General features: G+C 35.7%; 3 protein-coding genes and 1 pseudogene across 4 annotated transcripts; 2 read left to right on the top strand and 2 right to left on the bottom strand.

Annotated features, from left to right (window-relative positions):
• Positions 1-2,471: 2,471 nt before the first annotated feature.
• LOC114285414 (uncharacterized) lies at positions 2,472-7,139 on the top strand (annotated as a pseudogene). Its single transcript, XR_014364441.1, has 6 exons — positions 2,472-2,700; positions 2,853-3,072; positions 4,263-4,461; positions 4,608-4,678; positions 5,375-5,537; positions 6,694-7,139. The product of XR_014364441.1 is annotated as an uncharacterized LOC114285414 (transcript).
• A 377-nt stretch (positions 7,140-7,516) lies between these two features.
• LOC114285415 (uncharacterized) lies at positions 7,517-8,322 on the top strand. The gene is made up of 2 exons (XM_082920600.1): positions 7,517-7,709; positions 7,900-8,322. The coding sequence occupies exons 1-2, from the start codon at positions 7,661-7,663 to the stop codon at positions 8,112-8,114; spliced, it is 264 nt and encodes an 87-aa protein (XP_082776726.1). The 5' UTR covers positions 7,517-7,660; the 3' UTR covers positions 8,115-8,322.
• A 2,631-nt stretch (positions 8,323-10,953) lies between these two features.
• Positions 10,954-13,065, bottom strand: LOC114285405 (uncharacterized). The gene is made up of 4 exons (XM_028228441.2): positions 12,875-13,065; positions 11,685-11,840; positions 11,394-11,533; positions 10,954-11,275 (listed from the first exon to the last, which is right to left on the bottom strand). Exons 1-3 carry the CDS (start codon positions 13,025-13,027, stop codon positions 11,459-11,461), a joined length of 384 nt encoding a protein of 127 aa, XP_028084242.2. The 5' UTR covers positions 13,028-13,065; the 3' UTR covers positions 10,954-11,275; positions 11,394-11,458.
• Positions 13,066-19,560: 6,495 nt separating this feature from the next.
• On the bottom strand, positions 19,561-26,722 carry LOC114285416 (enoyl-CoA hydratase 2, peroxisomal). Its single transcript, XM_028228456.2, has 11 exons — positions 26,534-26,722; positions 25,542-25,564; positions 25,102-25,207; positions 24,616-24,686; positions 24,332-24,404; positions 23,803-23,842; positions 23,268-23,340; positions 23,044-23,194; positions 21,628-21,698; positions 20,024-20,197; positions 19,561-19,907 (listed from the first exon to the last, which is right to left on the bottom strand). Exons 1-11 carry the CDS (start codon positions 26,591-26,593, stop codon positions 19,820-19,822), a joined length of 930 nt encoding a protein of 309 aa, XP_028084257.2. The 5' UTR covers positions 26,594-26,722; the 3' UTR covers positions 19,561-19,819.
• Positions 26,723-27,830: the final 1,108 nt, after the last annotated feature.

Raw genomic sequence — 27,830 nt, 5'->3', positions numbered from 1 at the left:
GGATGGCAATGGATAACCTACCCTATGGGTATCCATGGAGACCCAACCCAAATACATGGGTTTTCCCCTCTTTTTCTTATCCATTGGGTAGGGTAGGTGATATTCTTTAAATATCCACAGGGGATGGGTTGGGGATGGGTACCCACTAATTTCCCCATATGTTTTTTTTTTTTTTTTTTTAAGATTCACAACTAAAACTAAATATACATTCAATCTTTTTTCTTTTTTTTATTTATTTATTTTTTCAGGTTCACAACCAATTTTTTTTTTTTTTAAGATCCACAACGAAAGCTAAATATACCTCCAATCTTTTTTTATTTTATTTTTAAGGTTCACAACCATTTTTTTTTTAATTTTTAAGATTCACAACAAAACCTAAATATACATTTAATTTTTTTCCTTTTTTTAATTTTTTTTAAGGTTCACAACCATTTTTTTTATTTTTTTTTTAAGATTCACAACCAAAGCTAAATATATATTTAATTTTTTTTTCTTTTTTTAAAATTTTTTTTTTTAAGGTTCACAACCATTTTTTTTTTTTAAGATTCACAACCAAAGCTATACATTCAATCTTATTTTATTTTATTTGGCTCAACAATAAAATCAAATACACATTAATTAACATTGTCACATTATTCTTGTCAAATTTTATGCATATCTAGAATTTTTTTAATTTATTTAAAAAAAATTAAGGACATTGTCTAGTGTAGGTTTCGGTTTGCTTTTCTATGTTATTTTATTTTGTTGTGTATTGTAATTTTCAGAATGGTTTGCTTGTTCTGAAATTTCAATTAATGAGTAGGAATCTATTTGTTTTATGTTATCACACAATTTATACAACATATATATATATATATATATATATATATGAATGTATTTGAAAATAAGAAAATTGTAGAGAATCAAAACAAGCATGAGTTGTGATTGGTTAGAAATGATGGGTACATGATTTATTTGCTAGAAAAACAGAAAGGGGATACAAAGTCATACTAAATAATTTTTTTTAAATTAAAAGAATTTTTTTTAGTTATGAACAGATTTAACTGAAATCAGCTTGTTTTCCAATGTTATGCTTCATTTATTTAGATAGAAAATATTTTTTAATGAAAAATATTTTTTATAAAAAAAATTCAAAATATATTTTTTTATATTTGGTGGTGGTGGTGATGGAACGAAGGTGAAAGTAGAAATTGTTACATAGTGGTGGGGTGATGGCGGCAGTGATGATGGTAGTGGCTATGGTGATGGTAGTGTGACAGTGAAAGTGAGAATAGTGGTGATGGTGTTGTGAAATTAGTAAAAATTTAATTGAAAAAATATTTTTTGTTTTTTAAAAGTAACAAACAACAAAATTCGTGGGGGACTAAAGGAAGAAGATGGAGGATGGATTGGGTGTGGTAATGCATAGATATCTTAAAATGAGTGGTTCAGATTTGTTAAGGTATAATTAGATTTTGGATAAATTAAAATGAATTGTTCAAATTTGCTAAGAGAAAGATGGTTTAATGTCTAAATTGTCCGTGGCTAACAATTCCTTGTTTATGCCCTGATGCAATTTAATATGAGTCTTATAACACTTTCTTCAAACAAACTTTTTGATTTTCTCAAAATTATATATTTGATTATTATAAAACAAACTTTTTAATTAATTAATTAATGTGTATTTGATTTTGTTGTTGAACCAAATAAAATAAAATAAGATTGAATGTATATTTAGCTTTTGTTGTGAACCTTAAAAAAATAAAAAATAAAATAAAAAAATAAGTTGTTAACATTAAATATATTTAAAAAGAAAGAAAAAAGATTGAAGGTATATTTAGCTAAAACCTTTATAAAAAAAAGACAAAAGAAAAACAAGAAGGTTGTTAACATTAAATATATTAAAAAAGAAAGAAAAAAGATTGAAGGTATATTTAACTTTTGTTGTGAACCTTAAATAAAAAAAATAAAAAATTGTTAACATTAAATATATTAAAAAAGAAAGAAAAAAGATTGAAGGTATATTTAACTTTTGTTGTGAACCTTAAAAAAATAAATAAATAAATAAATAAAAAATAAATAAATAAATAAAAATTGTTAACATTAAATATATTAAAAAAGAAAAAAAAAAGATTGAAGATATATTTAACTTTTGTTGTGAACCTTAAAAAAAATTTAAAAAAAAATAAAAAAAAATTGTTAACATTAAATATATTTAAAAAGAAAGAAAAAAGATTGAAGGTATATTTAGTTTTTGTTGTGAACCTTAAAAAAAAAAAAAAAAAAAAAAAAAAAAAAAAAAAAAAAAAAGTGGTTGTTAACATTAAATATAAAAAATAAAAATGGAGATTAAAGTGGGTTGAGGAAAATTCATACCCATTAAAAAATGGAGAGGGTGATACCCATGAAGAATGGAGAATGAAGAAAATTTATCATACGGGGAATGGGGATGGGGAATTAATATTCCCCATTGCCCCCATTGCCATTCCTAGTCATCTATTTATACCCAAATCACTCGTCGGCTCACGAACTTGGGTCTCCGCTCAAGTCTTAGCTTCCCTACTTACAAACGAAGCAACCAACCCCAAGAATCTCTGTGCTCAAACCTTAGAATGGGTGCGCTCTTGCCATTGACGAGCCAATGCAATATCCACACATTAGCAGAGACGAGTCCGTCGTCGACAACTATCACGGTGTTCTCATCTCAGATCCTTATCGATGGTATCGTAATAAAAATCAAAATCAAAATCAAAATCAAAATCAAAATCAAAGTCAAAGTCAAAATCAAATCTCATTGAGTTAATCTCCGTTTGTTTAGCAATTATTGAATAGAATTTCCTCTAGAAATGTTAATTTTTGTATATTTTGTGCAGGCTGGAAGATCCAGACGCCGAGGAGGTTAAAGATTTTGTAGAAAAGCAAGTGAAATTGACAGAGTCGTTGCTTCAGAAGTGTGATACGAGAGAAAAGCTTCGTGAGAAGATCACAGAGCTTTTCGATTATCCTCGTTATAATGCGCCTTTCAGACGAGGGGACAAGTACTTTTACTTTCATAACACTGGTCTTCAAGCTCAGGATGTCCTCTACATGCAGGTTTTCACAATCGTACTTCATAGAATGCATATTTGGAATTTGTAAACTACAAATTGAAATCTAAATGGTGCATGAACACATCACAATAAACATATTGTAGTCTGCTTAGTGGTTATACATAGAAATAATTCTTGTTTGCTTTCATTCTATATTGGTGCTGGGACTAACTTGAAAATTTGTTAGGTCACTCCCTAGTTAGTAACTGTACTTTTGCTTTGTAATAGAGTTTTTGAATATTTGATGTCGGCACTACGGACTAAAACATGGTATTTATTTCTATCTTAGTCAATAAAGTGCTATATCTGTTGTTAAATTTTATATTCACTCTTCAGTTTCTTGAATTGAGCTTTGATGCATGCATGTTTCTTCCTTTTAAGCAAAGTTTTTAAGAGCAAATGCGTATGAGGCGTAAGCGTCAAGTTGTTGAGGTGTAAGCATCTTGAATTTTTATATTAGGATGTAAATATGTTTCTCCTCAATGTGTCGAACATTTTACTATATGAAAAGGGGCTTGCCGTCATTCAAGCTGAAATTGACATTTCTAACTTTAGTTATCGAGCTTCTCACTTGAGCCTTAGCTTTGTATTTTTTCTTGGTTGATCATTTACTTTATTTTTTTTTTAATGTAATATTGTTCCGAAAGAGCTTTTTTTTTTTTTCTTCTTTTATTTATTTATTTATTTTTTAATAATATGCTAAGTTTAACAAAAGCTCAAGACAAGCTCTCCATATGCGTACTTGTAATATGCCTATGTGCAAAAGGCTCATAAGGCACACTTCTCAGACTGTGATGCACAAACTTGTGCCAATTTTGCCTAAAAATCAAAGCCTTGATGTGTTTTTCATTAACCTCACTTAGAGGCAGGCCTCAAAAGCCCTTTAAAACTTTGTTTTTAAGAGCGATACTTTTTGTCATGTTATTAATTTTACATTGCATAGTGATTTGCTCTTGCAAGATATGCATGTTTTCTATGTTTATACTTATTTTTCTTCATAGTTCTAAATATGTTTAAAAATCTTATGATACACGATATGATACAATCATGAGATTAGAAGAAAAAAAAGAAAACGCAATATGTGCCGCGTTTTTGCAATTATTTGCACAATATAGTGGTGTTTTGTTTCATAATAAGTTAAATTTTGGTTATAGATTCATTGGTTCCCTTGTCTTTCCTTGAATTTTCTTTCAGGATAGCTTGGATGGAGAACCACAGGTTTTGCTTGATCCAAATGGACTCAGTGAGGATGGAACAGTTTCACTGAACATTTATGATGTTAGCAAAAATGCTAAGTACTTGGGATATGGGCTAAGTTCAAGTGGAAGTGATTGGGTCACTATTAATTATGCGGGTTGAGGATAAGAAGGTCGAGGCTGATACTTTGTCCTGGGTGAGTATTACAACTTCCCTCAACTTTTCAATACAACATAAAAATGAACGGTGAAATCAATATATTGAACGGTAAGCACTTTTTTGCGTTTATATATATATATATATACATAAGACGTGTCTCCATTTTTGTCTATTATGTTACAGGTTAAGTTTTCAAGTGTTAGCTGGACCCATGATAACAAAGGTTTTTTCTATAGCCGCTACCCAGCTCCCAAGTAAGTAAAATAATGGACATGAAAAGTAATATTCACTTGGATGTCTCACATTAGTACTAGGGTGTGAAAAAGTTTGATAAGTTTGGTCCTTTCTTTTTCTTTTTTCATTTTTAGCAATTTTTTAATTTTAAATTCCTGATGTTTGGCCTGTTGAAGTGTATGTGTGTCATTGTAACAGTGATCAATGAGATATGGTCTGAGTCACATGAGGTTTAGTTAGGATGCTGCTATATGGATTGATTTGTGAAATTTTCACCTGTAGTCTCAGAAAATCTGGCCTGAGAAAAAGAATTTTGAAAAAGGAAAAAGAATGATATTTGGGAAAGTAAAGAAAAAATAACAGTGATGGCAATAGTTTTGTGTTGCAAGGACAGAAAAATCGGATGCTGGGACGGGGACCAAAGCTAAGACATTTGTTTTTTGCTCATTTAAGTAGATAAATCCCTTGCAGTTTTTAAAATTTTGAATGTTTGGGGAAGATGTTGGATTATATGTGGTTTTAACATGCACGGAATGAATTATGGTCAAGTTTCTTTCGGTTTATTTAGAATACTTTTGTAATTGGTTCCCTTAATCTTCACATGTAATCTTAGCAATTCTGCCTGAGAAAAATAGTTTAGTTTACAGGATAAAAATCATCTGTAAATCGTGAATTTGACAACCCAAAGACAACGATGGAAAGTGTGATGTTTGCAGAGAGCGTGAAAATTTGGATGCTGGAACTGAGACAAATGTCAACTTGAATCATGAGGTGTACTATCATTTCTTGGGTACCGATCAATCTGAAGATATTTTGTGTTGGAGAGATTCTGAAAACCCAAAGTACTCATTTGGCACTAGTGTAACAGATGATGGGAAGGTAAAATGCTTTCTACTTGGAACATTTTGTAGTTTGTACAGTTAGGTGGGGAGTAGTTCTGATATTCTGGTGCAAGTTTTAGTTTCCATTTTCTTATGGTGCTTTTGTTGAAGTAATGTGAAAATCTCATAGATTGGAACTAAATGGTATGTATTTTTTTTTGCATTTTGCATAAATAAAACTGCCACTCTACTGCCCCAAAAAATCACTAGATTAAACATAATCGGAACTATTCTTTGATTGTCAGAAAAACTATTTTCAGCTAGTAGAAGCTGCAGTAATTGAGATTCTTGTATAGCTTTTGGACTTTCGGTTTTTGTTTTTCCCTATTGTTGTTAATGTATGTCAAGATTTTGTATTTATATCAGGTCAGGTGAATTCTTTGAAGGAAAAATATGGAAATTTATTGTCATAGCTCTAATTTTGGAAATTGCTCTTTAGTACAAGTCAACTTTGTATAGATGTTTGAGAGACTTTGATGGTAACACCATTCTTATTTTCCTCAAGCAATGTAAGCGTAGTGAAATTTTATCTTATCGTCTCTCCTCACCTTCATCATTTGAACCATGTGGATGGCCAGGAGACTTGCTAGATTAGGGTCCTACCGAGTCTATTAAAGTTTCAAAATGTAGTTTCTCTTCCATGTAGCTTAATTATGGCTATTCAATTTAACATTTTTATTTCAAGTGCATTGATCATGTAGGCACTCTTCAAAATTAGGGGTATAATCAGTTTGGTTCAGTCAATGTTTAGGGAGAATCTGCCACCAAACTGAACCTTTCGGTTTTCTATTGGCATACACCAAAACAGACCAAGCAGCTTTGTCAACCGAACCAAACTGTTGTGCATTGAACCAGTTCAGTTCGGTGCAGTTTAGTTGGTTTGGGCTGCTCAAATTATTAAAATAATGGGAAAAAGATGAGCACACCTTTGACTACAGATAACAGTAGAGAAGTAGAACTACAAAGATTAATAAAAATCCAGGGAAGTAGAAGGCAGCACAAATTCATGTTGCAGGATTTGCATTTGTCTTTGACAAAAAAAAAATTACATTAACCTCTTGGAAAATTCTCAACATGCATGTGTTCTTCAACTGAATCTATGTATTAAAATGAACATTCAGTCATTTTTTGGTTCGATATTTACTTTTCTGCAGTATCTTCTTCTGTACACTGCGGAGACTTGTGAACCAGTCAATAAAGTTTATTACTGTGACATGTCTGCACTTGCTAATGGACTTGAAGGTTACAGGGGAAGAAAGGACCTGCTTCCCTTTGTTAAGCTTATTGACAATTTTGATGCAGAGTATGGCACCATTGCAAATGACAATACCATCTTTACCTTTCGAACTAATAAGGATGCTCCAAAATATAAGCTAGTTCGAGTAGATCTCAAGAAGCTGAAAAGGATGTGCTTGAATCAGCTGTTGCTGTTAATGGTAATCAAATTCTATTGAGTTACTTGAGTGATGTGAAGTATGTTCTGCAGCTCAGAGACTTGAAAACGGGGTCCATTCTACACCATTTACCCCTTAGTTGCACGAAGCGGGAGCGGGAGCGGGAGCGGGGGAGCGTGAGCCGATAGAAGTTTCTTAGGTTGGGAGCGTCTCGGGGAACGGTAATATATATATATATATATATATTTTAATAGTTATTTTTAAAATATGTTTATTATATAAAGGTGATTTAAATAGTTATTTTTAAATATATTTATTATTTTTATCTTGGTATTATTTTTATTGATAATATTTTTAATTTATTTATATAATTATTTTTATTTTTAATTGATGTATATTATAAATAAAAAATATAACAAATAAAGAATAATAAAGTATGTTAAAGTAAATAAAAGTTAAAAATTAGATATTTATTTTATAGATTTGATTTGATATTTTTTATTAAAAAATTATATTATTTATTATATTTATATTTATATAACAAATTATATTATTTATTATATTTATTATACTCGACGAACAGAACATAAATCGAAGAAGGGAGAGAGAGAGAGAGAGAGAGGGGAGGGGGGAGAGAGCAGAACATAAATGGCGATGGCGATGATCGAAGGCGAGGCAGATCGCGAGAGCAGATCGAAGGTCCAGGAGCAGATCGAAGGTCCAGGCGATGTCGAAGGTCGACATCGATGTTGAAGGAGAAGCGACAGCGAGTTCAGGTTTCTCTCTCTCTCTCTCTCTCTCTCCCCCTTGCGATCCCATCTTGGACTGGATTGCGTTTCTCTCTCCATAGAAACGCGATTCCTACACGTTTCTTTCTAGGAAGCGCGGAATCGCGTTTCTTAGGAAGATTCGTCACCTGTTAGGACGATTCCTGCAACTAAGATTTACCCATTGACATTGGCTCAGTTTCTGAGATTTCTGCTAGGCGTGAAGACAGTACAATTTTTATTGGGTTTACTAGCTTCCTTACTCCAGGTGTTATATACCAGTGCAAATTGGACACTGGTGTTCCAAATATGAAGATATTCCGAGAAATTGTTGTTCCTGGATTTGATCGTACAGCATTCGATGTTAATCAGGTCAGCACTTTAGTTGTAGGAGAACATTTGGTTATCTTTTAATAAATTTTCTTTTGTTTTAGTTTGGAATTTTAGTCTCATTTTGGGTGATAGGAACATATGTGGGCATTAATTTTCAGTCATGGTGGTCATGCTACTATTCTAGATGTTTCCTTTTGCTCCAGTTTTAATTAACTCAGGCCTTATCACCATTTTGCCTTGCTGCACAGCATGCCTCCCCCTCAATGTGTGTTGAAAAAAGGAAGAAAAAGATGCCTATCTTGACTCGGTGTGGTTCTACATCAATATCCTCATTAAGATGTCTTAAACTATGCCTAAGAATGCCTAGGATGGGATGAGAATGCAAAGATGCACTTTAAAAGCATTTTTAGGATTTTCAGAAAACAAGGGTCCCGCTCGAGCGTCGATTACTCCGCTCGAGCGGACATGCAGACAAAGGTTTCCGCTCAAGCTCAGACTTACCCGCTCGAGTGTACTTCAAAACAGTCAAAAGTGCTGGATAGGTAAAACTCACGCTCGATTGGGCGCTCGACACCCGCTCGAGCGTAAGACACAATATCCCGCTCGAGCGTCAATTCTTCCGCTCGAGCGGACTTCAAAACAGTGCAAAGTGCTGGGAGCAGGAATTTCACGCTCGAGCGCCAATCACCCCGCTCGAGCGTGAGTTCAAAATCTAGAATTCCCAGATTTGAACCTCATGCTCAAAACCAAGTTTTAAAACATGAATTTTGATCCTCTTGGGCTAATTTGCTAGAAAACATTTGTAAACTCATAGAACAACATGTTTCAAAGGTCAATTGTAAAACCAAAGCCCCAAAGGAAGATCAATTCAACTCAATTTCAAACCAAATTTCAAGAACATAACTTCAATTGAACATGCAAGACTTTAAACAACTTTCAAGCTTCAATAATTGCTCTAATGAGCCAATCTTTACAAAACATGATAAATTCATGCACTAGAACTCTAATATGAACATGCAAGTAACAATCTTCCATGAAAACAACTTCAAACTCATCAATATAGGCATGCATGCATGGAATGAGCTTCAATTCAACATAATAAGGCTCAATCTAGGCTTAGATCACTAAGGACACAAGAACCATGCATGAATCAATTCAAAAACAAGTTTAAGAAGGTGGATGTTCTACCTTAAATCTTGTATTCAAGTGTAGAAACTCAATTTGTACAAACCCTCTACAATTTCTTCAAGTTTCCAAGCAAAATTCAAGATGAACAACTCAATTCTCTCACTCCCTTCTCGAAGTCGGCTATGATCTCAAGGAATGGCTAAAGAAAATGTTTTGTCTAAGTGTGATAAGGCTCCAAACAATGTGTAGGTAATGGCCCACTATAATGGCAAAGTTGTGATTAAGTCCAAGTTTGCAATTTATCAATAATTAATCTAATGTAAACATACCAAATCACATTTTAATTAAATATGCCATAAAATCACATAAATTCTAATGATCATAAATCATCAATCAATTTCAGATTCGGCCGCTGATAAGGCCTTCAATTTGCAATTTAAAGCATAAAACATAAACAGATAATTAAACAGTCAAACAGATAAACATGCATTTAAACTAGTACATCCAATCAATCAATTCAGTATTTCAGTCGATTCAATTACTTATCATAATCAGTCTCAGTTTAGCAGTAATCAGTGGGGTTATCAGTAATCAGTGGTGAGGGTTATTACATGTATGTACGGTATTTGAGGGGTAATGTGTATGTATTGTTTTCTTTATCAATATTCAATAGCCAACAAAAGCATTTATGCCTCATTCCCATAATTTAACAGGAATTCAAGTTGAATGAGACAATAAAAGTTAGTTATATCAGATTTTTGGAAAAACAATGTTGTTTTATTGTTATAAAAGTATGTTTTTGTGGATGTTGCAAATGGTTACGCTACAGTTTGCTTTTATGTTATTGTGGATATGAAGGATGGATCTTATAAAATTATGCTTAGGGAATTATTTTGTTAAGTTTATGGGAATAGGTTGTTTTTATTGAAAAAACTTAATGTCAGTGAATGGTATTATATGAATTTGTTTCCTTCATGCCAAGGCAAATACAAGATGCCTTCATTACAAACTCGAATAAGAATACATTCATTCATCAACATGCAAAATATTACATTCATTCATTAACTTCCAAACTGTTACATTCATTCTAAGGCAAGGACAATAAGTTTCCCATGACCACTGCCTTATACAATCGGAATAAAATCCAAGAAAATACAATAACCAAGCAAAAAAATTTCGAGCAACACACCAAAAAAAAAAAATGGGGGTCAGGGAAACCTGATCCCTGTTAGGGGGCAGGGGCGAGGAGTGATGAGTTTCCCACCAGGGATAGGGGGCAGGGGCTGGGAATTTTATGGCTTCAGAGATCGAAGACGGGGAGTGTAATCCCCAATCTCACCCCATTCCGTTGCCATCCCATTAATCATTCAATTCCATTTCCCATCATTCTAATACCACCATAAATTTTTTAAACGATACTAGTAATAAGTCATGCATGAACTCCTCAAGGAACTGCATTTAAATCTCAAATTTTGAGGGAAGAGAGAACAAAGGGAGAATAAAATCTAGTAAAAAATCAGTAAACAAATAATTTTCTCATAAATGCCTATTTATTTTTGTTTTCTTAGTCCAACCAAAAAAGCAGGAGGTAAAAAATCCGTTTCCCCCATTTTCCTTCAACAAATTCAAGATCCAAGCATGTGATTAATGTCATATGATGAAGAAATACTGGGCAATCATTCAATTCATTCCTTGTTTGCATACACTCATTCGCAGTTGGAAAGGCAATCCAAGCACGAAAACCATTTTCGTTGGCTTCAAGCATAATGATTAATGTTATATAAGAAATACATGGCGCAAAAGAAAAACATACATATAAAACTCAATTAACACAGCTGCACCGCGACTTGCAAACCAAATGTGTTATGTCTAAACACATCCAAGTCTACACCAATGTAGAATTGAGCACCTGCAAAGTATTTCATTTCAATAATGCTTTCACAACAATCAAGGAAAAATAACCTTCTAGCCTAGGTTTTGGATTTTCAAGTTGTCAAGAAAAGCACAACAGGAGATGCAATATCAACAGTCGTTCACGGTAACTGTTTGAAAGCGAAACTTCTCCATTGGTCATGTATTACTGCTTAGAATCTCGATACATTACAATAAATGATCTGAAACAAGCAGATAAGCTATAATTAAAATCATATAAACTAAAATCTTATTATACAATGATCGGGAATAATTGCAGAAAAACAAATTTGAAGTGACACAATGTTCCACAATAATTACCAGCAACTCTGCCATCCAGAACAATTATGATGATATCAGAAACCATCCGTGACAATACAGGATAATTATGGCTTCTCTGCAGAGCCGTCTCCACCCTGAAGTCGCTGACAAAGATCATGACGAAGAACCTCCATAAATTCCTGCAAGATCCCAAAAAGGGGAAGAGAAATAGAAGCAATTACAGACTGTGATGCAACAGGCAGATAAAAGTGCACTGCATGCAATTACAAGCAATTGTTTTGAAATTGAAATGGTGACAGGTAGAGAAATGGCATAAGACAAAATAATTACACTGGCGAGGCCCTCTTCACGGCACAATTCATTCACAAGATCTTCTCCATCACTGCCACTGTCATATACTTGGGCAGCACTTTCGGCTATAGTACGAAAAATTTCTTCAGGTGGAGTCTGGTGTTCGATTCTCTGAACCATTTCTTGGAGTTCAGTCTAGAAAAAGGAAGCAATGCAACAAGAAATGGTAACGGATTTTTAAATTAAGCAACCATCAACTCAATGATATTTGATGTCAAATATTTGAGTACTTGCATGGGTGAAACGCTCCACCTCATACCAATTGGGGCAAAATAGTCGGCGGAATAATACATTTCTAGAAGTTGAGCAAGTTAGCATAGATAATAATTGCAAATCTAAAAGAAACAAGAGCTACCCAAATAGTTTAAAAAACTCCTCAATTTTCACACCAAGGCTAATCACGTCCAACACATAACAACTGGGCTTATAGGCTGGCACAATGCCTATATGCCATATCCAATACTTGCAGAAAAGCTTACAAGATAAATTACCAAAATAATAGAGAAGGGTGAAGAATGAAACAAGTGGACTGTTGAATTACAAATTTTTCATGATCATGTACTATAATGGTCTTTCTAAGTATACAACCAAAACCAAAAAATTTCTAGACTTTCAATAGCCAACTCAACACTGTTCTAAACAAAATGCAACACTCCAACAAGTGAAGAATTGAATGAAATGATACTCAGGTAGAACGAATTGTGTGGATAAAATCCTCCCTTCAAGAATTTCAAATTTGGGACTGACAGATGGATCATCGTCCACCAGGAAGTAACTTCCAAACATGAATCCTCTTAAGGCTCCAGTCATGATGCAAACACACAATATTCTTAGCTTGCAATATAACTATGGGGATAAAGCTGCACTTCTAAATGAAGCCCAAACTGACCGTCGTCTTATGGTCCCAGCCAGAAGGAGAACTAACTGAACTCTACTTAGGTTGCTTTTACACAAATGAACAAATAAGTGTTCCAAAAAACAAATAACCCACACAAGATTCATACCACATAGTTAGGAATGTAGGTCACTGTGTAACACATGGAAACCAGTTGTTGGCTTCAAGTAATCTGTACATTAATCAATTAAAGTTCAAGAGAGGTGTGTGTATATGATGCAAAGCACTGGACTGCATTCATAGGTATCGAGATTTCAATGTCTTAGATACAGACCTGAGTATCTTGATCATTTGCTTTCTCAACACCGCTCAAATTTCTTTCATTGTACTGCGGCTGGGGATCAGGCCTGACAACTGGTAACTGTTGAGGGATTGTAGACCTACCACTGAGAGCTTGAGAAACTATGGGCATCATCTGTTGAACCATACTTGTTAGATCAATGCCACCACCTTGGCCTCTACCAAACCCTGTGAAAGAAATAAGAGTGATATTAAGAGAGTAAGAGAAACTCTTGTATATTGAATATCTGAAGTTGTAAGAAGGGACTCCATTTATAGGAGTTGTGTGATACAACATTATGATGAAAGTGGAGCATAAAATAAAATAAAGTAGCCGAAAGCAGCCGAAAGTGAGGCACTGCTCTGGCATCCTATAACTATGTATGATTAATATATGCATTACATTAGTATAATATATACATGCTAATATAATATAATATTATGATACATACATATTAATATAATACATTAACAGCCCCCCTCAAACTCAAGGAGGACAAACATCAACCAACTGGAGTTTGGAGACAAGTTCAACGAAGCGGCCAGGAGAATGAGCTTTGGTGAAGATATCAGCAGGTTGATCAACAGAAGAAATCGGATGGAGATGGACTGTACCACGAGCGACGTGTTGACGAATAAAATGGCAGTCAATCTCAATGTGCTTGGTGCGATCATGAAAAACATCATTGTGAGCAATTTGAAGAGCACTGTGATTGTCACAAAAGAGGTCAGTAGCACCAGAGGGGGTAACACCCATGTCAGCGAGGAGCCAACGAAGCCAGAGAAGTTCTTGAGTAGCATCAGCAAGAGCACGGTATTCGGCCTCGGTACTGGAACGAGCAGTAAGAGATTGTTTCTTGCTGCGCCAAGAAATAAGAGAATCACCCAGAAAAAAGCAGAACCCAGTAGTAGAGCGCCGGTCAGTAGGATCGCCAGCCCAATCAGCATCTGAGAAAGCACGAAGCTGAAGAGATGAGCGGGCGGAATAATGAAGACCATGAAACAGAGTGCCTTTGAGATACCGAAGGATACGAAGCAAGGCAGCATAATGAGGGGTACGAGGAGCTGACATAAACTGGCTGACAATATGAACGGCATAGGCAATATCAGGACGAGTAACTGTGAGATAGACAAGACTGCCAACCAGCTGACGATAGAGTGTAGCATCAGAGAGAAGAGTGCCATCAAGAGGTGTAAGACGACTCTGAGGTTCCAGGGGAGTAGAGGCAGTCTTGCAATCCGTAAGACCAGCACGTGTAAGAAGATCAGAGGTATACTTAGCCTGAGAGAGAAAAGAACCGGTAGAATCATGAAAGATTTCAAGACCCAAGAAATAGCTGAGAGGACCAAGATCTTTCATCTCGAAATGATGGCTAAGAAACTGTTTAAGGCGAAGAATACCATCGATATCATCACCGATGATAATCATGTCATCTACATAAAGTAAAAGCAGGGTGGTCCCTTGAGCTGTTTTTCGGATAAAAAGAGCAGTATCATAAGAGCTGGAGGTGAAACCACATTTCTGAATAGTGGAGCTGAACTTGGCAAACCAAGCACGGGGAGCTTGTTTGAGACCATATAAAGCACGCCGAAGTTTGCAGACTTGATGCGGGAGATAAGCAGACCCAGGGGGAGGTTGCATGTAGACCTCCTCGAGAAGAACACCATTAAGAAAAGCATTTTTCACGTCCAGTTGATAAAGATCCCATTGGCGAGCGGTAGCAACAGCAATCAAGCTGCGAACAGAGGTGAGACGAGCAACAGGAGCAAAGGTCTCCTCATAATCAATACCATATTCTTGAGTGAAGCCTTTTGCAACAAGGCGGGCTTTGTAACGCTCAATAGATCCATCAGAACAAGTCTTGATTTTGTATACCCATTTGCAGCCAATGGCAGTCTTGCCAGGAGGAAGATCAACAATGTCCCAAGTATGAGTTTTGTCTAAAGCCTGCAATTCATCAGTCATGGCTTGCTGCCAAAGAGGATTAGAGCGAGCCTCACGATAGGAGGTCGGTTCATAAGTAGAAAAAGCAGTAGAACCAACAATAAAGTCACGAAGACGAGTAGAAGGTTGGGTTACCCGATGTGGTCGAGCAGAGGGAGGAGGAGCCAGAGGAAGAGACTCAGCAGGAGAGGAGGATCCCGATGGAGCAAGAGCAGGACCATCAGAGGGAGCAGGTGCAGGGGACAAACCGGTAGGCAAGGCGATCTCGAGAGAGGATGGCAGGGGCGGTGGAGCAAACGGATCAGAAAACTCGAGAGAGGGTGGCAAGGGTGGTGGAGAAAGGTCATCAGAAAAAAGATCTGTGGAAGGGTCAGTAAAAAAAAGAGAGGGTGAGGGAACGGACAAACGGAAGGGAGAGAGAGAGGAAAACATTTTGTGTTCCCAAAAGACCACATGTCGAGAGATACGAAGTCGTTGGGAGAGAGGATCCCAACAACGATACCCCTTATGTTCAATACCATACCCCAAGAAGCAACAAAGGCAGGAACGAGGTTCAAGTTTGGTACGTTCATGAGGTTGGAGAAGAACAAAACAGGCAGAGCCAAAGACTTTAAGGTTGGTGTAGGGAGGACGGATGCCATGCAGACGCTCATAAGGAGTGTGATTTTGAATGACAAGGGTAGGGATACAATTGATAGTGTAAGCAGCAGTGAGAGCTGCCCCTCCCCAAAAATGTTCCGGACAAGAGGAAGACAAAAGAAGAGCGCGAGTAGTGTCGAGAATATGCCGATGTTTCCGTTCAGCACGTCCATTTTGTTGAGACGTGCCGGGACAGGATCGATGAGGTTGAGTACCATGACTCTGAAGAAAAGAAAGAAAGTCAAAATCTTTATATTCCATGGCATTGTCGGAACGAAAAAGTTTAATAGTTTTAGAAAATTGTGTTTTAACCATTGCAGAAAAATTGTAATAAAGCTGTTTGAGCTCAGATCGATTTTTCATAAGAAACAACCATGTAAAACGAGAAAAATCATCTACAAAAACAACAAAATAGCGGGCGCCGCCCATAGTGGGAGTAGGAGAGGGTCCCCAAATATCAGAATGGATGAGATCAAATGGTGCAAGAGAAACAGAGTCACTTTTATTAAACGACAAAGCAGGTTGTTTGGCAAGTTGACAGGACACACAATCTAAAGCATCAGAACTTACAGGACCTAAATGACCACGAGAAATTAAAGATTTTAAACGACTAACAGAAATTTGGCCTAAACGACAGTGCCAAAGCTGAAAAGGAGATAAAGGAGGAGCAGTGGTGGCAGTGGTAGGAGCTGTGATCTGAGAGGAATCCGGAACATGAAGATGGATAAGTTCGTAGAGACGTCCATGCTTACGGCCGATCCCAAGAGTTTGCCCCGTCCGAGGGTCCTGCACCAAACAACCAGAAGGGGAAAAGGTAATAGTTAGACCATGCTCACATAATTGACTAATGGATATAAGATTTAAAGTGAGAGCAGACATAAGATAGACATGAGATAAAGATAAGTGAGAGGTAGAAACAGAACCAACATGACTTACAGATAGAAGAGACCCATCAGCAGTATGGATAGAAGGAACAGGAGAAGTAGAAGAGAGAGGAGTAAAAATAGTAGGGTCAAAGGTCATGTGATTACAACAAGCGGAGTCAAAGTACCAGGAAGTGTTACCTGCGGTGACAGACAAAGCAGGAAATGGAGGAGTACCGAAATTCTGCCAATTGTGAAACATGGCGTCGACATCTGTGTGAGAGAAGACTGGAGTAGAAGGATCTATAGGGACAGAGGCAGGTAAATCCTCAGAGGCAGTAGCAGCAGTGCGTGGAGCAGGCATTGGTTTAGACGGAGGCACAGAACGGTGAGAGTTGTTGCGGGAAAAATGCCCGGGGGAGGGACCATTGCGAGAGGCACGGGCAGGGTTGCGGAAGCAATCATGCTGGAGATGACCAGGACCAGTCTTGTTGCAAAACCGACAAAGACGAACTGGACAATTAACCAGAAGATGAGTCGATGGAAGACTGCGGTTTTGACAGTAGTTGCAGATAGGTGTCTTTTGTGGGGAAGATGGTGAAGGAGAACTTCGAATCTGGGGAGTAGCAAGAACAGAGTCCACAGGGTGTGGATGGAGAGTACCAAACCTGGTTTCCTCTTACAGTAGTTCAGAAATTGCTTGCTCAAGAGTGGGTAAAGGAGTGCGATGAAGGAGAGATGCACGGACTGGCTCAAAACGGGGAGTGAGAGCCATGAGAAACTGAACCAAGCGTTGTTGGTCACGGTAAGTAGTGAACAAGGCAGCATCCTTAGTACAATCCCAGGGAGGTTCAGAGAGAGCGAGCTGATCCCAAACATAATACATTTGTGAGAGGAAATCATTAATGGTTTGAGTTGTGTCTTGGCGCATACGGTGAAGTTGACTCAGAAGCTGATATTGGTGAGCAAGGCCAGTAGTCTGGTAGCGTTTTTGTAAAAAATCCCAGATGGCTTTGGCTGGAGAGGAAGCAGAGTCAAGTTGGAACCGACCAAACTGAAGGCTGATAGAAGTAATAGAAGTATTACGGAGCCAAGTGATGATCTGATAGTTTTTGCTATCCCAATCCTCCAGACGGTCAGCATATTTGGCAACGGAGTCCGTGGTGGCAGCAGATTCTATGGTGGCTGGGATGGGTTTGCACACATCCCCAGTGATGATGCGCCAAAGTTTCTTGCCTTTGAGGAACCCAGACATAGCTTGTGCCCATAAGACATAGTTAGTTCCGTCAAGAACAACGGAAATAGGGTGGTTGGAGGAGTCCAAGCGATCCATGAGGAAAAAGCAGTATTATCGAAGCCGAATCTGAAAAATCTGAGGTTACCAGTGAATTCAGAGGGCCGAAATTAGTGGGAAATGAGTGAACGGACCAAAAAAAAGATGACCAGAAGGCACTAAATTGGCTGGTCAAAGTTGGTCAACAATTCTGGTCAAAGATGACGTCACAATCTGGTCAAGATGACGTCACTACTGTGTCACAGGCGCGGCGCACGTTAGCACAGACAGGCGCGGCGCACGATAGCAGAGGAAGCAAGCGGCGCACGGAAGCAGCCAGGGCTGACGTCAGCTGACGTAAAAAACACGCGGCTCACGTTAGCAGATGAGGCCGCGGCGCACGATAGCACAGGGCAAGTGTGAGGCACGTAGAGCGCGTCTGAGAGGCGAGGAGGCGCGTGGATGAAAGTTCTGGCGGCGCGTGGAGGCGCGTGGAACGTCGGATGATGATGAATCTGGTGGCGTTGGATTTGTCGTGAGGAGACGAAGGTTTTGGTGTGGTCCAATCTGTAATTCAGATAAGGACGAAATATGCAACAATCTGCTCAAGATAAAAATGCGATGCAGAAGAGACTAGGCAATACACCTGTGCTCTGATACCATAAAAGAAATAAGAGTGATATTAAGAGAGTAAGAGAAACTCTTGTATATTGAATATCTGAAGTTGTAAGAAGGGACTCCATTTATAGGAGTTGTGTGATACAACATTATGATGAAAGTGGAGCATAAAATAAAATAAAGTAGCCGAAAGCAGCCGAAAGTGAGGCACTGCTCTGGCATCCTATAACTATGTATGATTAATATATGCATTACATTAGTATAATATATACATGCTAATATAATATAATATTATGATACATACATATTAATATAATACATTAACACCCTGAAAGCATGTTTCCAAGGTCTTGGTTATCAAACTGTTGAGCCATTTGATTTACTGTATTCCTCATAGCAGGACTTTGGGTAAATTGCTCCAACATATTCCTCAAGGCATCAGAAGAACCAACACCAGTCTACTCTGAAACCTACCAATAGACCATTTATAGCAGGACCATGAAGAACCTGAGACATAACACTTGCTGCATCAAACTGACCATTCTTTTGCGTTGTTAAGAATCGCTTTCACGTGGCTTATGCTGTTTGGGAAACACATACTTGAGCCATTCTTTTTCTGATTTTGTCTTTAGTAACTTTTTAAAAAAATTATGTGGATTTTTTTACTTTTCAGTTTGTTTTGTATATATGAATTTTAAAAATAATGTTTTTTTTTTAAAAAAATAAAAAATTAACTATTTTTGGCTTAAATTTGTCTTTTTTGAATTTTTTTTTGAAATTTTGAATATTAAATATTTTAATCAAATTATTTTATCATGATTAAGTGCATCTAAAAAGAACAAAAAAAAAATTGATTAAAATATTTTAAAAAATCATAAAAAAAATAAACAATAACTCATTTAAAAATAAATGTTGAAAAATCAAATCAAACTGACACTAAATTTTTTGAAATTGTTAAAAAATATTTCGTACCCAAAAAAGTAAACAAATTATGTGGGTTTTTTAAATTTTCAGTTTGTTTTGTATATATGAATTTTAAAAATAATGGTTTTTTTTTTTTTGAAAAAATAAAAAATTCACAATTTTTGGCATAAATTTGTCTTTTTTGAATATTAAAATATTTTAATCAAATTATTTTATCACGATTAAATGCATCTAAAAAGAACAAAAAAAAAAATTGATTAAAATATTAAAAAAATCATAAAAACTAAAGGATAACTCATTTAAAAATAAATTTTGAAAAATCAAATCAAACTGACACTAAACTTTTTGAAATAGTTAAAAAAAAAATTATTAAAGCCGAAAATAAATCACCCAAAAAATTAAACACCAATTCACTAGTATTTTCTTTTCAAATTAAAGAGATTTTATTTTTTATACAAAAAAGTACGTCAGTTCACCAATCTGACTTGGAAAATTACAAAATGTGCACTGGGATTAAATTCATCCATGAATAAGCCAAACAGATGTTACAAAGTAGATACACTATGATTTATTGAAACATATTGGGGATGATTCTCTCAACAGACCACAACCCTAAAAATAGTTATTCATAGTACATAAACTTATTATTATATTTTGGATGATACACACCATGAGAATTTACAGAGACGAAGTCAAATGAGTGAGATCAATGACGCCAGAAAGCACTGCCTTGTTCCGTTCTTTTACCTTTACCTGATATACAACCCTGCGCAGTTTTTAATTTTATCAAAGTTCTCTTCACACGAACACGAACAAAAAACCACAACTCAGGAAGAGAAAAATTGAGCCCAGATAAAAGAAAAAAGAAACAGAAAGATCTACCTCAAGCCTTCAAGCCACATCTCCATGATCAAGGTTTCACCAGGGTAGACATGTAAAAGAAATCGTCCCGATATGTTTTTGATCATGTTTGGGTCTCCCCTGCAGATACACTTGATGATAGCCCTGACCACAAAGCCCATTGTGCACAACCCATGCTGTATCGGCCGAGAAAATCTTTGGAAAAATGATAAAACAAAATAGAGCAAACTATGAGGGCAGATGCATGACCAATATAATAAAAACAAATATAATGTCACGATCACCTTCCTCGGCTCGCAACGCCTTAGAACTAATTCGAGTCTTTCGACCCGTTGTGGGCTTTGGTTACAGAAAAGAAAACAAAAAGAATTTAGAGAGAGAGAGGGAGCCTCGTTCGAGATAGGCTGGATCTCCAAGTTGACTAGTAATTAGCCTTTTCTGAATATATTTCCAAGCATAAAACAATACATGACTCAATGACTCTATAAATAGATATAGTTCCAGCAGATTTGTGATATGTGCATCATCCCATTTTCTAGGGACATGAACACTATACAACCCACGACAGACTCCACTAAACTAAAACAAAAACAGAACAACTAAAATAAAACAGAACAAAGATAATAATAATAATAAAGGACAGGTCGTGGGACACGCCAATGCATGCACGTATCATATAAATATATACTATTTTAAATAACCGAACCATTTAAAAGGAATACATCCATCCCTGATTCCCCCCACTTATTATCCATCACAGAAAACTATCAGTAGTAATTTCACAATTTAAAAAGAAAAAAACAAGCCATCTCATGAAATTCTATAGATGATCATCAGTGTGCAATATATATTAATTCCTTGAAAATGCAAGGGAAAATAAAAACAGATTTATGAGATGTAATTTCATACTCCCAGGAACTCAAAATATAAACAGGGGGAAAAAAATAAAATGAAAAAAAAGCAGTTTGCACTTCACTTTTTGCAAACCATGTACTCCGTGCATGTACCTTTTGTCTATTCAACTGTTTTCTGGAAAACGGCAGTCTATAATGTAGCAAATGAAAAGGGACTCAAGTTAACTGTTGTTATATGGTCCTGAAGCAACAGTGTGAGAGAAGGTAATCTGATTAAATGTCTTCAAAGGAAAAGAGATGTAATCACTGTTGCTAAAGGAAATGACCCACACTACACAATCCAAGACCTATTTTCCCTTGCCAATGTAATTTTTATTCCTTCTCTCTTTGTTTTATTTTCCAGTCATAGGCAAGAGTTGAATGTGAGCTCCATCTCCCCCCCCCCCCCCCCCCCCCCCCCCCTTTGTACAAAGCATATGCAGTTTAGATGCTTAGCTCTACAGAAGTTTTTTTGGGGTGAATAAGCTCTAAAGAAGTTAAAACAGCCAAGAATGCATCAATAATCATTGATTATTTATTATGTTGGCTGAAAAAGCATAAACTTGCCAATGGGAAATGAAGCTTAGTCCCAGGTAAAATTAATATCTCCAACAATGCAGTTGGCTTGATCCATGAATCTAGGAGTCAATAGCAGCATATCTAATAGAGAGTAAAAAAAAAATAAAATAACATGGCAAGAGAATGCAGTTTTGAATTATTTGGTGCACTAACCCTGCAATTTCTGCAACCTTAGGATCTGAATGCAATGGATTATAATCACCGAATAGCCTATACAGCAATGCCTGCATAACAGCAATGAAGGTTGAGAATCGTGTCTCACATAAACAACAATGCACAGAGAGAGAGAGAGAGGTTCAGAATCCTTCGAAGACTAATATACCAAACAGAAATACACAGAGCACACCTTCCATCTCAAAATGACTCTTTGAAAAAGCTCATTTTGGCATACATGCAATTGATTATTGAGGCAATCACACTCAACCTCCTAACTCCTATAATTACTTTCCCAATATTATCCCTTCATTGTTTGACCTCAAAAAATGTGCTGAAATTTTAAAAATGCTAATATAGCTCTTCGATTTGTTAAGCCAGGTTTCTAAACTCCCCTCTGACCCTAATGGAGCAGGTTTGGGGAGTGGGCGTAAAACCCAATCAGGTTGGGCCGCAGGAGTGAGGGGGGGTGACCCAACCCAGTTATGCAACTCTGAATGGAAGGTGGAGAGTTGGTAGAGGGGTACCCTTTAGGAAGATGGTCAGCAAATGGTTGGAGACCAATGTAGGTAGGTGAGGAGAGAACCAAGGCAGCCTGATGAGAGAGAAAGGGTGGCAGTTAGGAGTTGTGTGTACCATGGAGAGTGTAAGGTGCTCTTTGCATGCATAGGAGACCTCCTTACATAGGGTGGTGAGCCAGGGGAAGGCCATCACAGCTAGGGACAAGTGGCTCAACCCCTTGGCTACACAAATTAGAGGCACATCATATGTGGAAAGTTGGTAGATATGATGTGTTCTTTTCGATTTTGTGAGAATGGCTCAGGGGTAGGTATGATACAACCATTGAGGTATCATATGTCTTGGTCAAGGCCCCTCTTTTTTTAAGACTGGTCTAAGCGTGCCTTGTCTTGAGAGAGGAAATTCAATGAGCATCCAGACAACCATCCCCTTCCCCCTCAATCATGAATCTCATCCGCCTGTCCACCCACTCCTCCCCCTCATCTCTGTGTCCCTCTCTCATATCCAAGTGTCATGATCTTCTATACTACAATAGAAAGCAAAACACCCATCTACTTTTGAGGGATGGATATTGGATCAATCCTTCCTTTGCCATTCCACGAATGACCTTAATATATATATATATATATATATATTTGAAACACTTTCAAGCGATTTTGAATATATCAGAACTCCTTACAACTAACTCACATTCCCATTTCTCTCTTCCTCCTCCTTGCTTATCCCAAGGGATAAAATCATATACATGCACTTGCAACACGTTCATGTGTGTGGTACCTATCTAGTGCATATAAATTTATGTGTAAAATTACAATTTACAATTTACAATAAAGCACATGTAGTACAGAGAATGTAATTTTCAAATATCATTTTCAGCACAATGTAAATGCTACATGCCTGAGATGGTTGAGTGCATTCCTCATAAACTGCAAATGGTTGCCTATTTGGAATTTTAGCAGCTAAATTCTGGCTTGCTGAATTCTTGCTATAGGAGTATGGGTGAGCTGATTTTGAAAAGCCACCGGCACCCCTCAGATAGACCGTCATTCTGCATTGCATTGTCCTTGTAGTGTTAATTACAAATAAACATCTTTACATCTACTGCAAAAACAAAAATTTACCTGTTCAAGCAGATTGGTTCACTGGACTCTTTCTCATAACTTATGATTTCTACCTCAAGAATTGCTGCTTTACCTGCACAAGGAGGGGGCAAAAAAGAAAAGAAATAATAATGATGATATAAAACCTACATCATTACTAATAACATGATCTTCTATCTTCAAAGATATCAAGAAGCATGAAATCATACTTTATTACCAACTTCCTAAAATTTGAGCATAAAAGAGGTAAACTTTGAAAGTGATGCATTGCGGAAATCCTACTTTTTTAAAACATGGATTTCCAAATTGCATCATTCAAGATCTTCGTCACAAATTGTAGAAGGTAATATGGCTTGAAAGCATGTAACAAAAGAAAACCACCACTCTTTGCTTCTGTGAAACTCATCATGGATGACGCACGGTACCATATTTTTATTTTCCCTTCCTTTTCTTTTTTTTTTTTCAATTACTAATTTTTGGTAGGAAAACTTCCAGTAAAAAGATATGAAGCATTATATTTATTGTTAAATACTGCTATTTCACTTTCTAAACGAACCTTTATCATGCAATCCGGAGATGCTTGCTTTATTTTGCATCTGCACCAACACAATTGAAGCAAATAAAATTAAGATATAGGTAATTAAGTCACAAAAAATGAAAAATAAATAACAATCAATTCAGCACATATACAGTTGGCTGAGAGAAATTTAGACCCACCCCCCCTCCCCCCAAAAAAAAAAAAACACTCAACATTACTTCCAATGTGTCTTATATGGATGTTGCTTTTGTAACCTCTAAATTAATTTCATTCTTTATATTCAAATGGTTAGGTGTAGTAGCTGAGGCATCTTGCTATATAGAAATAGTCAATGCTGACAAGGGGCCTAAAAGGAAGGTACTCCAGATTCTCTCCTTGATAAATCAGATCAAAGCTTTCAACAATTTCTAACGTTGGTAGACCAACATTATAGCCCTTTCCAATTAGACTCATTGGCATAAGCACAAAACCACATAATATGCAAAAACTAGAAGGATTTCAGGCATTCATCAGACTACAAACTAGAGCTTCTGGTCAAGATCCTTACACAACCACTAGAAGGAAATGGCTTGTAGATTTCTATGTATTGCTGTCCATGTAATACAAGTCGCGGGTCGTATCTGGAGACAGTAACAAACAGAATTTCAATTAGTGTTCAATTTGACAAGGCAAACACATAGCATAAAGACATGGAGAGCATAATCTAAGACCCAGCATTTGCTACTTAAAGCATATAGCGTATAAAAAGGTCTAGAAGCTAGCTTTTACATATAAAAAGGTGAAAAAGAAAATTTCTCTCAGTTTTCAGATTCATAAATATTAAACACTTACTGCAACCCTGGTACATGAGAAAGATGTGAAAGAAATCCAACAGCAAATAAAACACCAAAAGTTGGCAGGACCTACAAAGTGCAAATTTTGACATGAGAGAGAGAGAGAGAGAGAGAGAGAGAGAGAGTTTTCACTATTGCAGTCAATTCCATCAATAAAAAGATTCACAAGGGCATTACCCTTTTCCAGATTCAAGTAGCATGGCAAGCCATAAGAATATGTAGACCATCAAAAGGAAAACAACTTAAGAAGTTTACATAAATCCACAGGCATTACCAAAAAGAAAGTGAATCACAAACATTTGGGATAAACTAGATTACTAAAAATGTCCAAGCCATGGAGCTGACTTGAGCGGATTCTATTTAAATTTTGAGAATGCTGAAAAAAGCAGAAAAGAGAAAGACAAAGTAGCTCAAATAATAAATATTATATTTGTCTTTAAAAAATATGGTACGTGTAAACTGAAATACTTCCATTTTCTAGTACCTGGATGGATTGCTGGCCATCTTCATGGTAAACATATTTGAGCTCATATTTATCCAAGGCATCCCGTCCACATGCTCCAACACCAAGAGCATAGAGTGCTGCATCTCTATTAATAAAACAGAAACATCATTTTAATTGCCTGGAGCAAAAGATAAAGTAATAAATATAATAATAACTACGTGGTGTTTTGGGAAGTTAGTAAAAAGCTAGTTTTTTTTGACTTTTTTGTGACTTTTTGGCTTTTTTGTGTAAAAAAAGTAAAGAAATTATGTGACCCAAAAAAGCCAAAAAACTGACTTTTTACTAACAAAAAAGCCAAGTACTACTAAATACTAACAAAGAACAACTATAATATACGGAAGAGAATACAATTGTGTTTTTATAAGTAGTTCAATGTACGAATATATATTGCAAAAGGCCAATATGTTGAGGGCTCTTACCTTTCAGTATAAGTGTGTGTCGTCTGTGATCCATCCCAAATATCCAGCACCATAGAAGGAAATAAATTACAACCAGTCTCAGAAAATGTGCAATACATAACCAAGGAAGGACACAGATAGCCAATGTTTGTTTCACAAACAGGTCTATTGAGCACAGTTCTTTCATTTTTTATTTTTTATTTTTAATTTGCATTATGCACAAAACCACAGAAATGGTGCAATACATAGTCAACCTTATAAGCATGTAAAACCAAGAAATGATAGATTACTAGAGTTTGTTTCACAAACAGGTCTATTAACAAAGAGCATAAATTTTTTTTAATTTTTTTTTTAAATATGCATTATGCACAAAACCTTCATTCCTTACAAAGATCTGGAGGCCATACCGTAATTTGCCCATATTCAATGAGGTACAATTATGAAATAAATCACTCTTTTCAAAACTCCAAAAAAAATGTGCAGAGACAACATTCCAGACATCTACACTATATTATATAACGTGAACACCCTAATTTGGTGTGAACCACATCTATACTATATTCCATCAACATTTCAATCCTTACAGTTTTGTACCATGAACACACTTAGAGTATTCCCATTCCAAGTTTTGTCTTTATATGTAAATATGTGTGTGTGTGTGTGTGAATTTGTTTGTAAAGATAACAATCACTCTCTCACTCTATATTGGAACCAGATTACCAAGATGAAGAGTCATCTCTCCTTGTTCTCCGTCTACAATTTTGAAACCCTAATTATATCAAAACACATACAAGGAAAAGATCCAAATTATGATTGATCGAATTTCTATCTATATTTAGTGTCTCTAATGAACTCAATTGTATTGACTTAGAAGTTGAATTGAACTGATTTTCGTTGTTGTTTAGATCCAGGTTCGGTAATATGAAGTTCGTTTTGATCGATTTCATACATGAATACATAATTTTAACTGCACTGCAGTATATGATTCCAAATTTCAAATTTCAAGTGAATACCTCAGGGAACTTGTGAGAAATTACAAGCTCAGGATCAATCAATGAAGAAGAGTCGGCCATTGATAGATTACAGAAATCCTTTTCTCGAGTTCTGGGAAGAATAACAAGCAACTGATAGTATTGAAATTTGAGAATAGATTGATTATTGTAACCGTAAAACCCTAGTAAGAAAATATGACAGGATGATTATACGTACCTGGCTTATTTTGGGAAGACGGTAAAAAAGTTTTTTTTTTTTACTTTTAATGAAGTTTTTGATTTTTTTAGATAAATGATTTGAAAAGTTAGTAAAAAGTGACTTTTTGAATTGTTTGATTAATGTTTATTTATGATGTCAAATCATAATAAAATGATCAAATTATCTCTATTTATTTAAAATATTTACAACTTCATCTATGCAATACATTTTTACTTAGGAGGATAAAATTGTAATTTCACCGTTGGCTAAAAACCAACTTCCCAAATGAAAAATAACCTAAAAAAGCTAATTTTTAGTTTTTGCTACAAACCCAAAAAAGTGATTAAAAGCCAACTTCCTAAAATAGCCCCTAATAAGAAGAAGAAGAATATCGATGGTTGTTCTTTGTCGCCAATCGGATCGTTTCGAAATCCCAGAAATTTGTGTACAACTCCGAACATCGAGGTGTTTTTATAATCATCACCATCACTATCCGCTCCGCCGCCTAGCGGGCCCCACCCTTTGGAAAGAAACAACAATGATAGAGATCACTAATTTTGGAACTCTAAAAAGATCACTAATGACATGGCACTCAATAAAAAAAAAATACAACACCAAGGCCAAAACATCAAATCATTCATGGTAGGGCCCACTGCCACATCATTAATGGTAGCACTAATTAGTACTCTCACTCATTTTCCGGAAAGAAATGAGAAAGGTGAATAAATTAGATAAAATATACGTATATTTTATCCTAATTTTTTTTAAAAAAAATTCAAATTTTCTAATTAAATATAATATTAAAGTCTAATAAATTATTATTTTAAAAAAAAATTAAGTAGTTGACCGACTAGTGTATCAAAAAAATGTTAGAAAATTTTTAATTCGGTGTAAATTTTTTTATAAAATTTATAAATAAGTGATAAATTTTATAAACTTTTATTTATAAATAATATTATATGTATCAATTAGTGTATTAATTGATAATGTGACATAATTTAAGAAGTTTTTTATATTTATAATTTGTTTAATGAGTGAGATTAATAATAATATTATAACTAATATTGGTATATTAATAAATACATTAATTGATATATATAACACCACCATTTATTAATA

The sequence above is a fragment of the Camellia sinensis genome, chromosome 3 (genome assembly GCF_055761805.1).
Source record: "Camellia sinensis isolate YWXY chromosome 3, ASM5576180v1, whole genome shotgun sequence".
NCBI classification, from domain to species: Eukaryota; Viridiplantae; Streptophyta; class Magnoliopsida; order Ericales; family Theaceae; genus Camellia; species Camellia sinensis.
Note: the sequence above shows the minus strand (reverse complement) of the source record. Positions and strands in the feature narration are given on the sequence as shown.